Source organism: Egretta garzetta, unplaced genomic scaffold (assembly GCF_000687185.1).
Source record: "Egretta garzetta isolate BGI_Z169 unplaced genomic scaffold, ASM68718v1 scaffold553, whole genome shotgun sequence".
Taxonomy (NCBI): domain Eukaryota; kingdom Metazoa; phylum Chordata; class Aves; order Pelecaniformes; family Ardeidae; genus Egretta; species Egretta garzetta.
Window position 1 is genome coordinate 1,557,879 of NW_009259328.1, and position 15,475 is coordinate 1,573,353.

A 15,475-nucleotide genomic window follows, 5' to 3' on the forward strand; every position below is an offset into this window, starting at 1 on the left:
AATGGAGAATATTTGAAAATGAGCTCTGTTTTGGGTTATTCTGCAATTTCTCTCAGTGCTTCTCCTTGTTTAAAAATTTTAACACATATTTAGCACATGGTCTTTATTCAAAATAAACTGTGGCAATGACTGCTGTGGAGAGGGACGGAATCCTTGCAAGTTAAACATGGAGTAAAGCCAAATAGCTTCACTTAACAGGTTATGATTCAAAGGTCAGAGAAATCAAACAAAAAAGTCAAGTGGAGACAGAGAATGATAACAAAAAAAGTAGATGGGAAACACCCACCACAATGGGGAAAGGAAAGGAGATGAAGGAAGAGCCTCCAAAAGAAAGATATTTCTATGAGGTTCAGCTTAAATAAACAAAATCAGAGAGTAAAAATAGATTAAAAATAAGATAAAATAAAAAATTGAAAGGATGTTATAGGATAGTAATTATAGCACTAAGACAAAACAGAGAGATCTGAGAATCTCCTTTTCCATTTGTGTATACAGCACCTACTGCCTGTTCTGTAACAATGAGATTATTGTTTTCCTTGTTTTAATTTTGAGAAGGCTAGTTTGTGATCTATAGACGATTGAGGACATTTTTGAAACTCTCCCCCAAAATTCCTGCAGGACAAGAAAGCCATTTCTCACAGAAGTCTCCTAAGTACTTATAAAGGCTAGTCTGTAGTGGCAGGCTTATGATTACTTAAAAATTAAATGTTTCCTTTGTTCTTGAGGGTAGTCTCCATGGAGTTTCAGAAATCTCCAAGATAGTGTCTGCTTCTGCCCATACAGTTGGCAGATTGTGAGATGATCAGACGATCACCTGGCAGAAGGTAATAAAAAAGTTAACAAAAGCATAAGTTTGTTGTGTGAATGAGGACAAAAAGAGAACAGTATTGTTATTATGTTTACAATAAATGGGGAAAAGTATTAACTAGTAATACTTGTTCTGTTTTTCAGTCTTAGCATTTTGTATAATAAAATTATTAGCACTACGTCCTACAGACAATTGAATTCATCCTAACAATCCCAGTCCTGAAGCTTGACTCTGTCAGGTTTCCTGTGGGGCTTTTTCCTTTGGGCTTCTCTTCTAATGAGTACTTTTGTGAGCTACTCCTTCTCTTACCAAGCTTTGCTCTGCTTGTCTGCGGGGATCATGTATTTTTCCAGGTACACTGCTGGTGACGAGCATTCAATATAGAGTATTCAGAAATAAAAAAAATACCAGGCCACATCCTGAAAGCTTTGATTTCATTTGGACAAATTTCTGTTGATGTCAGTAGAAATTTTGACCAAATAATCCTAAACCTATAATATATGCCCCTTAGTATGTTCTCTCTTACAGTCTAAACATCATCAGGTCCCTTTGAAAAGGGCATGGTAAAGGCAGGCTTGTTTAGTTCTTGGCCCGTTATTTCAAAGCAAGCTAAGAAAGATAAGCACTTGTTAGTGTTTTGATTTAATCATTCTCATCTAATGGATACATTCACAGCTAACAACCAAACGCGTTTATGTAGACATTTATCACTAGCAAATATTCAGCAAGCCATTTACCTGTTCCCAGTGAGGCTAAATAAGCAACAGAATTGAGCAATGAATACGTACCTCCCTTAGTACTTACTCCATCTGGTGGTACAGGATCTCAATAAGGATTTTAATATAGGTTATCTTAACTTTCACGATCAATTTGTTAGTAAGATCCCTGCTCAACATTTGTATGTTGTGTCCCACTGTTTTTTAATTACTACCAATATTAAAAATATTAAGATTTATTTTCCTACATGAACTTTGCTTTTAACATATTACAATCCCTGAATGTCAAGATCAAATGCTCCACCTAAATCAAGCTTTGTGTAAGGAACTAGTGACTGTTTTGAATATGTGGACATCCTTCATCCAGCAGTTGAAGTCTGAGTCTCTGTCTCTGTTGTGATCTCTGTCACTTATATGAAGAACACAGGATCTGCCCGTATTCAAAGATGGACAAAACATCCTCGGTGTAGTAAAATATATGCTATCATTTTATACTTGTGATAAATAAACTTAACTGTTGTAAGTTTAGCTGGAATTAAGTGTGCGTCAAATGTGGCTTTTTACCAGGATGTGGTGAGCTCAGGGTCCATACGTGTTTATTTTCTCTTGCTTTTCTTAATTCCATACGTTTATATTAGGATTTAAAAGGGTAACACCTGTTTCACTTCTATTTTCACAAAAATAAAATAACTAAAAAGTTAAAAACCCCTTTGATTAAAATAAGCATCTCCTCTTCCAAATATACACAGCTCAACATTGTGTGTATATGTGTATACTTACATATACCTATATGTCGAAGTAGCACATTAAAATGTATTCCATGTTAAAATAATGAAAAGAAGTGAAATAAATACATTGCAATAGCATTATGAGAAATTTTTGAATGGGGGGCATTTAGTATTTGTAAAATGTATACCCAAGTTCTTGTTTAATGTGGTACAGCTTCCATGATATGATGAAATACATTGTAATATTAAATACAGAACCCTCGGAATTGGTTCTTGCACAAGAGAACAAGTCACAAGATGTCGCTGTGATTCAGGTAACCAAAACTCACTGCAGCACAAGAGGTCAGTACTGTCAGGATTTCAAAAATTACTCGCAAAGATTGTTTTAAGAACAGCCATTGATTTATTTAACCTTTGGAAGGTACTGTGTTTAGTGTTCTGTGATGTATGTATGCCCCAGCAATATTTTTCATTATTCCTTATGAGTTATGATGACAATGTTTTAGATTCTCTGCCAATATTTTTAGGAAGGCATCTTGCTGCTGCCTGACTGATTTTCTTTTAAGTCACAACAATAACTCAATAAGCATTTTAATATGAAAAATAATTTGCTTACTAGGCACTACGATTTAAAAGAACTTCTAGGCAGATGGACAGTGCGAGTGGTAAAAAATAATTACTTAGGTTTTGTTTGTGATCTTAAAGGCTGTCAAAGTGCATACAAACCTTCTGAGGTTTTCTGAGGTGTTCTGAAGAACAGAAAAAGATCTTACTGATTGCTAATGTAGACTGCAGAAGATGCTCAATTAATAGCTACACAGATATACTACTTGTTTATTGACAAGCTATGTTGCTTTCTTTATATAGAGCGACCTGATGTAAGAGTTCAGAAAGGTAAACAATTAGAGAGTCATATAGTAAAATACTGCCCAGACTTTTTCCAGGGGCTCTGTGCTCCCTTGCCCTGAGAAGGGAGAAAGTCAGGTTAAACTCTTGAGTATATTTAGGATCTGGGCTTCCATCAGATGTTATTCCACAAATCTGGGTACATTTGCTTTATGGGCATACGATGCCATAGCTGCCACTTATCCCCTATTTAAACATCCCAGGAGAAAGAAATCCAGCATATATGGTTTTAGGGGTCGTTAGATCATTTAGCAACCTTCTTAAGACAAACTGTTCTTAAATTACTCCTGCTGTCCCTTAGAACAGTTCTAATTACGCCAGGGAGTGATTTGCTTTGCACCAGTTCAGCGGGATTCTCAGAGACCAATACCAAACCTCTGCATTTACCCTCATTCATGCAGAGTGATTTAGTGCAGTCCGTTAATTTGTTAATTTGTTAGGCAGTCTTTCCTTCCAGACATAAGGAAGAAAAATATGTTCTTGCAAGTAAGTGTCAAGGGATTGTGACGGTAAGTGGCACGGACACAGCCTGGCTAATGCTACGCCTACTGGTTTAGCGTTAGCGGTCTGAGGGACAATACAAAGCTGTAGCAAACCTAGAAGTCACGGTTACACTTGAAGTGAACTTCTGTGAGACTGTGCAAAGCAGGAAGTCCTTTAGAGGTAAGGTCCACACCTCAATTTTAGTGCAGAGTTTACCTCTCCTAATAAGCAGGCTAATACTGAATTCTTCATTTCCATGTAACTCCATGATGGGATCCCTCCCAATTAAGTGCATTCCCCTCCCATTAAGATCAGATCATGTAACTGTATTGACTGGCTAGCATAAAAGCCTCAGTGATTTGAAACAAATTGCTGCTCATCTTAAGTAGTTTGTTTTAAAAAGAAAAAAAAAAAAAGCAAATACAACAGACGGAATGTAAGAGAACTGTGACTATACTTGTGGAAGCCCAAGAGCAGGTAATTTGGTAACAGCTTGCTTTTCTCTCCGGAGGTAATATGACTTGTAATTTATACTACGTTCACCTTCGGTTCAATTTTCTCTCTGAACATAGAAAAATAAAACTGGAGAACACTGCTCAGCTCTAGTCAATTCATATAAGGGGTCAGGGAATGAAGAATGAGTAATATAAAGAGAAAAACAGGAAAAATAGGAGTAAGATCTCTACATAGTGAAGGTAGCTTGTTGACCCCAGTCTCTGTTGATCTAAATGTAACTGTGCAGAACTTCCCTCTGGGTGAAGAGTGAAGAAGGTATCCAAACGCTTAGAAAAGAGTGTTAAGAAATTAAATGCTTTGGGCTCTGCTATTCTTGTTTCAAAATAATTAAAGTACTGTCCTCTTCTGCATTGTTTATTGCTTTATTATTGGTGTGCTACTCCTTTCTTTTAAAGCGAACAGAGCCAGGATATAGCTGGGAATGCTGTGCTCTTTGTGGTGTTATGTCGTTATGGATATTGTGTCTATGGCGCAGAAATTTCTTCCTTCCGTTAAGGATAATAAATTCCTTGTTCTTTTGTGGATAATGTGACATGGTCTCAACAGAGCTGGACTGAAATAACATTTTCCTAATATGATTTTTCTCAGCTTCAACTGCTAACATGACCGTAATCATTTGCATTCTATGGTAGTACTCATGCACAGTGCAAAATTCTACACAGAATTTAGTTCATCACAATTCCTATGGTGACTCGATATGCAGCTTTGAATAGATGTTTTACTGTTATTGTTTTATACACAAATGCTGCTACAGAAACAAGCATAAAGTAGCCTGCACTGAGCAACAACATGCAGAATTTTGTAAACGCAGACAGCAGAAGTTTCAGCAGTGAACTTTCCTATCAACAGATGGAGACAGAGATAAGTGATTCCACTGGCTAGAACACTTCATGGGGTAGGTTAACCCACTGGTTTGGTTTTTAGGAAAGATTTGAAAAAGGCTTCTCAAAAGATCTGTCAAAAGTATTCAAAGAGGTTACAAGAAGTGGGAATTCAGATTTCCATAATTTTATTGCTTCCATTTTCTCATGGAAAACTTCAATCAAAATCATATTCCTAGATAAAGTTCTATTATATATTTTCACCATGGTCTGAGTAAAACAAGCTGTCGTGTTTTCAAATTAAATAGAAAGAACCCAATTTTTGGAAAGAGTTTTTTGACCATATGTAGTTATATCAGATAGAACTTCTCTGAGTCCAGGGACTCTTGCTTTTCTTTGTAGTGGGAAGACTTGTAAAGTATCTGATTAAGAGCAGAACTGGCAAGCTTTGAATCCAATAGGTTCAATCACGCTGTCAACGGTTTGCAATAAACTGTAGCCTGGGACCATGAGAGAAAAGCGTGAGGCACAGTTTGTCGGCTGCAGCCAGAGTCAGCCAGCGTGAGGTGCAACACACAGAGCTGCAAACTGTAGCTTTTCTCCTTCACGGATTCTGTGCCATTCTGTGTACCAGCAGAACTTGTTATAGAGCCTGTGCAAGTGTTTACAGAAAAATAAATAAATATGTAATATACAAAATACGTGTTTAAAAATTCTCAATTAATCTGATATCTCAGATTATAGATTTAATGTGTTTAAGAACCGCAGGATCTGCAGCTCTGAGGTTTCAGCATAAGCAAGGCAGTTGTTTGAGGTCCCTGCTTTTGGAATTTGCTCCTTCTGGCATGCTGACAGAGAACACTTTGTTGGCCTCCAGAACATATTGCAAGGTCAATCATTTCCATCAAGATTTGGCTGCACAGCTCTAAACAAAGACTTATTTTCCCAATCATTGATTTGTTTTCTGATGGAGAGTTAATTGGAATAGCACTGACCATTGCGGGCATTTAGAGATTGAAACATTCTTTTATGTATGATGCACCCAGTGCCACAGTCGTGGGTAGATTATAAATAATTTTTAAAAGCCCATGCAGACAATAAGGGAATTCAAAACACGGCACATCTACGGCTGTACTATTGACTGTAAGCTCTTCATTTAAAAGTAGTAGTAGCCAAGCACACAAATTACTCTTTGATATTTATATTAATTTGGTTTCTAAGACTGCACATACATATGCTCATAGTTGATTTGGGATAAATTACTTGGCTTTACATTTTATGTGACCTGCAGAAATGTGCAGTATCCCCCTGCCCACAAATGAATGGACTGTATTTCTCAAGATTAGGAAATTATTCCTCTGATTAGAAAAGGAGAAGACTGTTCAAAGATGAAAGGGACAGCTTGTTTCAACAGTCTGATTTTATTCTTAGGAAAACAACCTAGCTAAACATGAACTCCACATGAGGGGGTATCTGTTTTAAATACTATAGATCTGTTCCATGATCCCTTAAAGCTGGGAAGATCAATGGGTATTTGCAAGTAGTATCTTCTGTAGAAATCCAGATCCCCTTTGTCTGTCCTAAATTGGTGGATAATATGACAAGGCAAATTTTAAGGAAGCAGAGTCTGATTAACTGAGAGGAAAACTAACAAATATTGCAAATATTCTGAAGGAATATCTCTGATTTTGGTCAACTGCATTCCATAATTTAAGGATAGGGTAAAGAAAAGAAGATTAATGTTCAATAACATCCTGTTGCCATTAGCAAAGGTTGAATTCTTCAGTAACCTAAACTAAGTAGAAATCTAACAGAAGTTCAGCAGCTAGACAGCAAATATTATCTTTGGATTAATCCAAAGCTTTTTTGTTTAAGAGGAAAAAAACCTTTTCATGGACATGATGAGTGACAGCAATGACTGAGGAGTTTAGTAACTGTTTTTAAAATGTTCGTTGTGTCCTGTTTTCATTCTGGACTTATGTAGGCAGTTTTCTTTGGAAATGAGTAAAAATTTTATTTACATACAACAGATAAACAGTTCCTTTGAATGACACCAATAACCATAAACATTTCTCCTCCCTTGTCTTCTTTAAAATCCAGGGAAGCGTGTCTACCCAAGATGTTAACTTTTTTTTCCCCAAAATGTGAAATATCAAATGCTCTAAAAGACTGTGAATATATTAATGTTACAATAATGTCTGTTACTGTTTTAATTTTTTATCTATGTAGGCTTGTATGCTCTGCACAACTCTAAATTTTACTCTGCTTCATTTTAATATATGGCTAATTTACTAGTCCTAAAAGAAACTGTATTTTGGCATAAGGTGATTTAAGTTTTTCCCCTCCTTGTCTTTCTTTTTCAGTGCCCTTTACAATGGACTTGAGTCATGTTGGATGGAAACTTCTCCATTGTATGTGGTTCCGTGGTCGAAACAATTTTGTGCTTAGTTTCAAGTGGCTGTAATATAAATAGAAGCCACACCACTTTTTTATGTGGGATGATGTATTTTTATAACTTAAAGGATGATGATATATTTGAAGAACAAATTAGTCATTCTGCCTCAAAAACTAGTCTGTCTGAGGTATGCCACAAAACTGTTTTCAAATTGTTTACCTGGTGTGGAGTCTACTGGGAGTAAAAATAGATTCTTGATTTAGGCTTGGTAATTCCTGTATTACATTTTGGCTTTTTCTTTTGCTTAACTGATTACCATGGAGCTGTGCTGGTATAGAGCAGCAATTCAGTCCTTAATAGTTTATATCAGAATGTATTGTCATGGTTTATTCCTTCAGTATATTAAAAGAAGTACATGAAAGTTGTAGCTGATAATGCTGCTCTTAATCAGATCTGCTGCCTAGCTACAAAGACATAAAAGATGCTATTTAGCATTTACACATCACTTTTCAAAGGATCATAGAACGGTTTGGGTTAGAACAGACTTTTTAAAGATCATCTAGTCTGACCCCTCCTGCCATGGCCAGGGACTTCTTTCTCTAGATTGGGTTGCTCAAAGCCCTGTCCAACCTGATCCTGAATACTTCCAGGGATGTGGCATCCACAACTTCTCTGGGCAACCTGTTCTAGTGTCTCACTGCCCTCATTGTAAAGAACATCTTCCTTGCATCCAATCTGAACCTACTCTCTTGCAGTTTAAAACCATTACCCCTTGTCCTGTCGCTAGAGGCCTTGGTAAAAAGTCTGTTCCCATCTTTCTTATAAGCCCCCTTTAAGTATTGAAAGCCCACAATAGTGCCTCCCTGAAGCCTTCTCTTCTCCAGGCGCAACAACCCCAACTCTCTCAGCCTTTCTTTGTAGGAGAGGTGCTCCAGCCCTCTGATCATTTTTGTGGCCTCCTCTGGACCTGCTCTAACAGTTCCATGTCTGTCCTGTGCTAAGGACCCCCGAGCTGGATGCAGGGCTGCAGGTGGGGTCTCACCAGAGCAGAGTGGAGGGACAGAATCCCCTTCCTCGACCTGCTGGCCACGCTGCTGGGGAAGCAGCCCAGGAGACAGTTGGCCTTCTGGACTGCAGGCGCCCATTGCCGGCTCACGTCCAATTTTTCATCCTCCAGGGTCCTCTCTGCAGGGCTGCTCTCAAATCAATTCATCACTCAGTCTGTACTGATACTGGGGGACTGCTGTGACCCAAGTGCAGGACCCTGACATCCAGGTCCCTCTAGCTGGAATCCCTTCCCTCTAGCATATTGACCGCACCACTCTGCTTGGTGTCATCTGCAAACTTGCTGAGGTGCCCTCGATCCCACTATCCATGCCATGGATGAAGATATTAAACAGTACTGGTCTCAGCACAGAGACTTGAGGGACACCACTTGCTACTGGTTTCCATTTGGACACTGAACTGTTGACCGTAACTCCAGACATGGCCATCTGGACAATTCCTTATCCATTTGATAATCCGCCCATCAGATCCATCTCTCTCCAATTCAGAGGCAAAAACTTATGTTCTTAGAGCCTTTTACAAAAAACACCACATTCTCAGAAGTTATTTAAAGGATTAATAAAATAAACTTCACATTTTGTAAGCATTGAAAAGGAAACACAAAGATGATTTCCGAAGTCTGAAAGGTAGCAAGGCTGGGGCAGAATTCTGCATCCCTACACTTTAACTATCAGGCCCTGTAAGATAAAGTAAGTGAAACACATCCGTTTGCAACCTTTGACACAAATTTTCTAGTGTGCTAAATGTATTTCAGGAGTTTCCCAGATTTGAAAGCTATTTTCATGAATTGCAGCACATAAAATCATATTATCTATCGTGTAATTTCATTTCTCACAAGAACAACAAGAACTATTGCCTTAGTATCCTTTCTGACATCCTCAGGGCAAAGGCTGTCTGTGGCAGTGCTTCTTACTATTTCCATGATATTTTAGACAGATGTAACTGAAAGGAAACAATACAAAGCCTGGTAATTCACTGAACCCACAGTTACCAGTTTACTGGTAGAACCACAACACCGCTTGGACTCCTTGATTATATCTGCAGATAATCTCATTTAAGTATGAAAAACCTATAAACCATGTGACAAGTTCTTGAATTCTTGTAGTTCAGGGTATGTCTGCATAGTTTTCCAGCCAAATTCTTTGTGGAAAATTTTGAGCTTAGAATTATAGAGTAAGATTCTCTATTTTACAAACAAAAGTTTCCTACCTGAGGCTGCTGAGTGGCAGTGGGTCTCTGAGGAGACGGTATGGGAGTTTTGGACAACATTTGGTTCATTTTGCTTACGACTAGGTCAGTTATGTGTTGCCTGTCTTCAGTCTGATGCTCACCAATCAGAGGCATTGCACAGTCCATGACCTGTAAAATAAGAACACATCAGCTATCGACAGGGCACCAAAGTAAACTTACTCGACATCTGTGCACAGTGTCAGGCCATCTGTTCACTTAATTGTTTTAACAAAAGTCAAAGAAGATCTGTAGAAATGATAGATGTTAGATCAGAAAAAAGCCCGAGTGCAGGACAGGGGTCAGAAGAGCAAGAGAACAGCAACTTTACAACGTCACCCCTTTCCAATCTCCAAGCAATATCCAGGTTCAGAATGGTACCTGGGCATCCACTCTTTGGGGAACATGACTCCTGTGGGAAGCACACAGCAGATATGGAAAATGAGGTTTCTTAGGCTATTCAGTGGTCTGCCAAAAATCTGAATTAATTGTCTGTGCTTCTAAGCTACATTTCTGAAGATTTTCTCATGTGTTTTTCTGGCTCATACCATGTTCATCCACTGAATTAAAACATGTAAATGCAGACTAAAACTTCAGCTTCCTAGCTATTTACTGGATTTCTGCTAGGGAAGCCCGGATCCTTATTGATTAACGAAAAATTTTAAATAAGTCCTTGTTATTATTGAAATGCTTTTTTGAAAAGTAGTGTGGCCGCAGTGCAGCTGATGGAAAAAAGAATTTCTGCAAAGAAAGCAGGATACCAGACAGGCAAATAAAAATGTGCACATTTCCATTCTAAATGCGGCAGGTTAATAGTATTTGGCAATTATTTAACTGAGCTATTTAGATTCAGTTCACTTCAGTGGGTTATGAGTATTTGTTATTTCTACAGTGTATCTACTTTTGGCGCATCCATGTTTCAGGGGAAATGAGAGTGTAGAGTAATAACCCCAACTATTATTCACAATGGCATTGGGCATTCTTGTTTCAACAATAAAAGGGTTTAATTCACTTTTGCAAAACTGTGGTTCTTTTTTGAGGCTATTCAGGAAAGGGTGAAGGCAGCCCTGCATTCTGGTGTTTCTCATGGGTATGGATCACAAGTGCCTGAGGCCTGCAATACAAACAATGGTATTAACAATTAATAAGAGGCTGTCAGGGATAAAGCAGCTGGACTACGTTAGCAGTGGCATACTGTATGGATGACATTGTATCTGACCCAGTTAGAGTCTTTGCACAAATGGAGTTGTGTCCATCGAATTTCCAGTCAGTGAAAAGCTGTCCAGCTGCTGAATCTCACACCAGGTTTCTCACTAGCGTAGGCAAATCATGCACTAGGCGGGAAAATAAGCTGTGCTGGCAAGAAAGGAGGTGGTGGTGGGTGAAGAAGGAAAGAATCATTAGTACAGGATCCTCATAGGTTTTGCACAGCTACAGAAGGATCAGTGAGTTTTAGGGGGGTGTTTTAGTACTTCCAGAAGTGCACCTTCCTGTATCTCTTTGGATTCTGAGGTTCCTTCTCTATTGCAGGTAAATGGAACAAGACTGAAAAGGTTCAACAGAGTCAAAAGAGTGCTGGACGACTCGTGCTGCTGCAGGCAATTGTAAGCGCTAATGGTCAGAGAAAAACCTTAAACCTCCCTTGCTCCTATCCCATCTCTAGCAAAAGGACTAGAAAGAGAGCTCTGCCCTGGGAGGCAGGGCTGTTTTGGCTTGATTCCCACCTCCACAGGTGGGCGTTCTGCTGTAGGTTGTTGCCTTGAGCTATTTTTTTTTAGTTACCCAGCTTGTGTACTTGAAGGGAAGCTACTGAAATTCTGTGATAAGACCTGATTCTGCAAATATTTACAAAGTGGAAGAATTCTGTTACCTGAAGGGGTGACCCAGGGACCAGACTGATGAGCATTAACATTGGATGGATCCCTCCTGAGGTTCAAGGAACATAGTGGGGAAAACAAAACTTTGCAATCCGTCAACCTATACCAAACACTTTATCCCCTCTATAGACAAAGAGCACAGTTTTACCTTCCTTCTTTTAGATATTCAAGTGCTTTTAGGCATTAGACACACAAATTGGGTTTTATTTAAAGAGACATTTAGATTTAACAGAACTTGCATGTTTGTTCTAACACTGGAATGTAATCTTTTGCCTTGTGCAGTAGTTGGGAATGAGCTGCATTGTAAATATTACCTAAGCTTGAGGATTTTCAAAATATGGTAAGTGCTACAGAAACACTGAGGCTGACAAAGGCTACTTTGTTCTAATAATGAGATTAATTTGAAGCATTTACATTATTCTTCTTGTTCATTTACAAGAGACATTGTTCATTTACAAGAGACACTGGCATTGTGTATTGGCATCCTAGATCTGAAAATCCCAGAACAAGTGTTGCCAACAGATCTAGGATGTCTCCTCTAAGCTTCCTCACAGCTAAAATTATTTAAAATAACCCCAAAGTAAACAATGAAATAATAATTGAAGTCCAGAGCAGATGTTTCCTAAGAAATGAATAAATGTTTTTCCACTCTTGGATCACACCAACAGTACTGCAGAAATGCTTAATAATGGCATAGAAAGTTTCTATAAAATTTACCATATTTTTATATACTTATTTTTAAGTGGAACATAAACAACTTTTTTAATTAATTGAGAAAAAGCTTTTCAACCAATATGAGTTGTTATTTCTGAATGGGTAAAATGTAGTCTTGCTGGGTATGTGGCTCTTGAAATACATTTTTTTGTGGATTTACTTTAATATTAATGTCCACTGAGTTATTGCTATTTCTTACAATTTTTTTGTAATGCTTAAAGATCCCCTTCATTTTATCATGAGCTTTTTCTTGCAAGAGTAATATGCATAGTGCCTGGAAAGAGGAGGCAACCATATGTGCCATATACTTCGGACAGGACTTTAAAGCGTTAATAATAACTGAATGTTAGAATCTCCTGATGTCGGTGTGAAGGACATTGGATGGTTGGCTGCCTGCTGCAAACCGTCTTATTTTCAGGGAGGGAGTTATGTCTGCAGTCTAAAAATCTGCCCCCCTTGCAGGCAGGCATTAATAACACTTATTTTTTAAAATATCGCCCCTCTCACTACCAGGTGTATATTAACCCCCTCTTACCCAACAACAGAAGCAACAGTTATGTTTCACAAGTGTCCAAAGAAAACCTCAATTTGTTTACAATCCATTTACATTAAAAAAAATATTTGGAAAGGCTGTGAAACAAACTGTCTAAAATAAGGTCCTGCCAAGGATTAAACAGGATTAAGATCTGGAGGACTGACTGAGTTCTGACTCCACTTCTGTTTTTAAGTACTTCTACAACTGCAAGTTTACATATAAACTTTTGTTAGGAGACATTGCCATGTTGTTTACCAGAACATGTGGGAAAAGCATCGTTCCACAGCTAAGGATAAAAAAATGAAGCATTGAGATGTTGCTCAAAGCTCCATGTCCACTTCAGCAGAGAAGATCTTGCATTTCATGAAGACAGCATTTTCCAGCATAGCTGCCCTATTCGCATACCGAGGCAGATTCAAACATGTATGACATTAAAAACCACAGCCATTTGCCCTTGGCAATCTTTCGCCACTTGGACAGGTTTTGATGTTGTTAAAACCCTTTTGTTTATTGCCATACTTCAAAAAATATTGTTGGCCAAAGAAATGCTGACCCTACATTGAAGAAGAACTGAGTCAGATGCCAAGCCTTGAATGATGATAAGCTATAATGTGCTCTGGTGCTTTCCTGAAGTACAAAGATAGTCGCCAAAGTGCTAAAAAGAGAAAGTAAGGTATCAGATTATCAAGAAAACTACTGATCCCAAAGTGAAATGTCACTAAATAGCTGAGCGAGTAGAAGATTACCAAGGCTTAAAAGTGGTTCAATTGCAGGACGCTGTGCAGTTTAATAACCGATTGGATTTGAGAGGCGAGGTGGGTGGGTAAAGTAGTAGGTGGCAGGAGGCCGAAGGGGCTCTTACTGCTCATGCTGCTGGGAGGGAATGGCTAGAGTGCCCAGAGCACAGCCTTTACACCCCGCCGGGGACACGAGGCTTAGCTTCCCTCTTTTGTGTTATTGCCACTGTCACTCTCAAAGACAGATGTTAACCTCACCAAGAGAGCCCCTCTGCTATTCCTGGGCAAAGAACCTAAGATCAAGGTGGGTTTTGTTGTTTGGGGTTTTTTTGGTTTTGTTTTTTTTTTTCTTTAAGAAAAGACAGTCTATTTTCCTTCCTAGTAAAACAATTAATCAGAGTTATCAGTATTATTATCAGAATTAATCAGTAATGTTTTATATGAATGTATTGTAACAATTAAAAATATTTTGGCTAACTGACAGTTTTTAAAACCTGTGAATGACTAACAGGAATGTCATGCTGGCATTTCCCCCACTTTAGACAACTTGACAAAATTTAAACATACACAAAGCATCCTGTTTATAAATAGTCTATTTATAGCCTGTACTGGTTTTAAAATATCATTTCAACACAGCCAGTTGCGTGGGGTTTTTTTTTTCAGTACCTAGTTCAGCCATTTAAAATATTGGAGTTTCCCACTAAGAGGATTTCATAGAAAAAAAGACATCTGTCATTTATACAGTCAAATATGTTACTTTTGCAGATGCTAGTAAGAGCATGAGCCATTATGAATTACGGTCACTTGATTTGTAACACTTCTATCTTTAACTTACATGCATTTCAGTAACCAATTCTATGGGATGAATTTCTCTTATCAACCAGAAACCATATTCTGGAATGCACTTAACACATCTTCATATTAAACTGTAAGGGACTGAGTGTATATATCAGCAGTAGTAACAGAAACTACAGCAGCACGTTGAAGTCAGCATAATAGTGTGACAAAACAAAACACTGACCTTTCCGTGATATGACCTTTTAGCAAGTATTTTGGTCTGTGCCCTCCGCTGCTAGTGTGGAAGAGGCAAGTATTTGAAATTTGGGCTGCAAGACTGAGACTGGCAAGAAAGAGAAGAGAAATGCCATTTGATGCTGATGAGTATGAAAGGAATGGGATGGGATTAATAAAGGAGCCAGAGTTGTCAGGCACTGGAAGGGGCTGCCCAGGGAAGGGGTCAAGTCCCCATCCCTGGGGGTATTTAAAAGCTGGGCAGATGAGGTGTTTAGGGACAGGGTTTAGTGGTGGACAGGTACGGTTGGACTTGATGATCTTAAAGGTGTTTTCCAACCACATGATTCTATGATTCTATGATTCAGTGCAACTATAAGGTATCAGTAATTGCAAAGGGATCGTCGTGTTTGAAGAAGAAACCGCTCTGACTGCCATTCTCCAGACAGAGTTCTCCATTACACAATATGCTTACCACCAAAGGATGAAGAAGTCATGGCAGTCAGGTGAAGCCCCTGGTGATTGGAAAAAGGGAAACGTTGTGCCCATTTTCAAAAAGGGTAGAAAGGAAGACCCTGGGAACTACCGACCTGTCAGCCTCACCTCTGTGCCAGGGAAGATCATGGAACAGATCCTCCTAGAAGCTATGCTAAGGCACATGGAGACCAGGGAGATAATTCGAGATAGCCAGCATGGCTTCACCAAGGGCAAGTCCTGCCTGACAAACCTAGTGGCTTTCTATGATGGAGTGACAGCATCAGTGGACAAGGGAAAACCAACAGACGTCATCTATCTGGACTTCTGCAAAGCCTTTGACACGGTCCCCCACAACATCCTTCTCTCTAAATTGGAGAGCTATGGATTTGATGGGTGGACTGTTCGGTGGATAAGGAACTGGCTGGATGGTCGCGTCCAGAGGGTAGTGGTCAATGGCTC

General features: G+C 38.8%; 1 protein-coding gene across 1 annotated transcript in view; it reads right to left on the reverse strand.

Moving 5' to 3' along the window:
• Positions 1-15,475, reverse strand: part of SYN2 (synapsin II) — a 187,360-nt gene that overhangs the window by 11,958 nt on the left and 159,927 nt on the right. Inside the window, exon 10 of the mRNA XM_009636662.1 lies at positions 9,648-9,797. Within this exon, the coding sequence (XP_009634957.1) occupies positions 9,648-9,797 (150 nt within the window). The remainder of the gene's footprint in view (positions 1-9,647; positions 9,798-15,475) is intronic.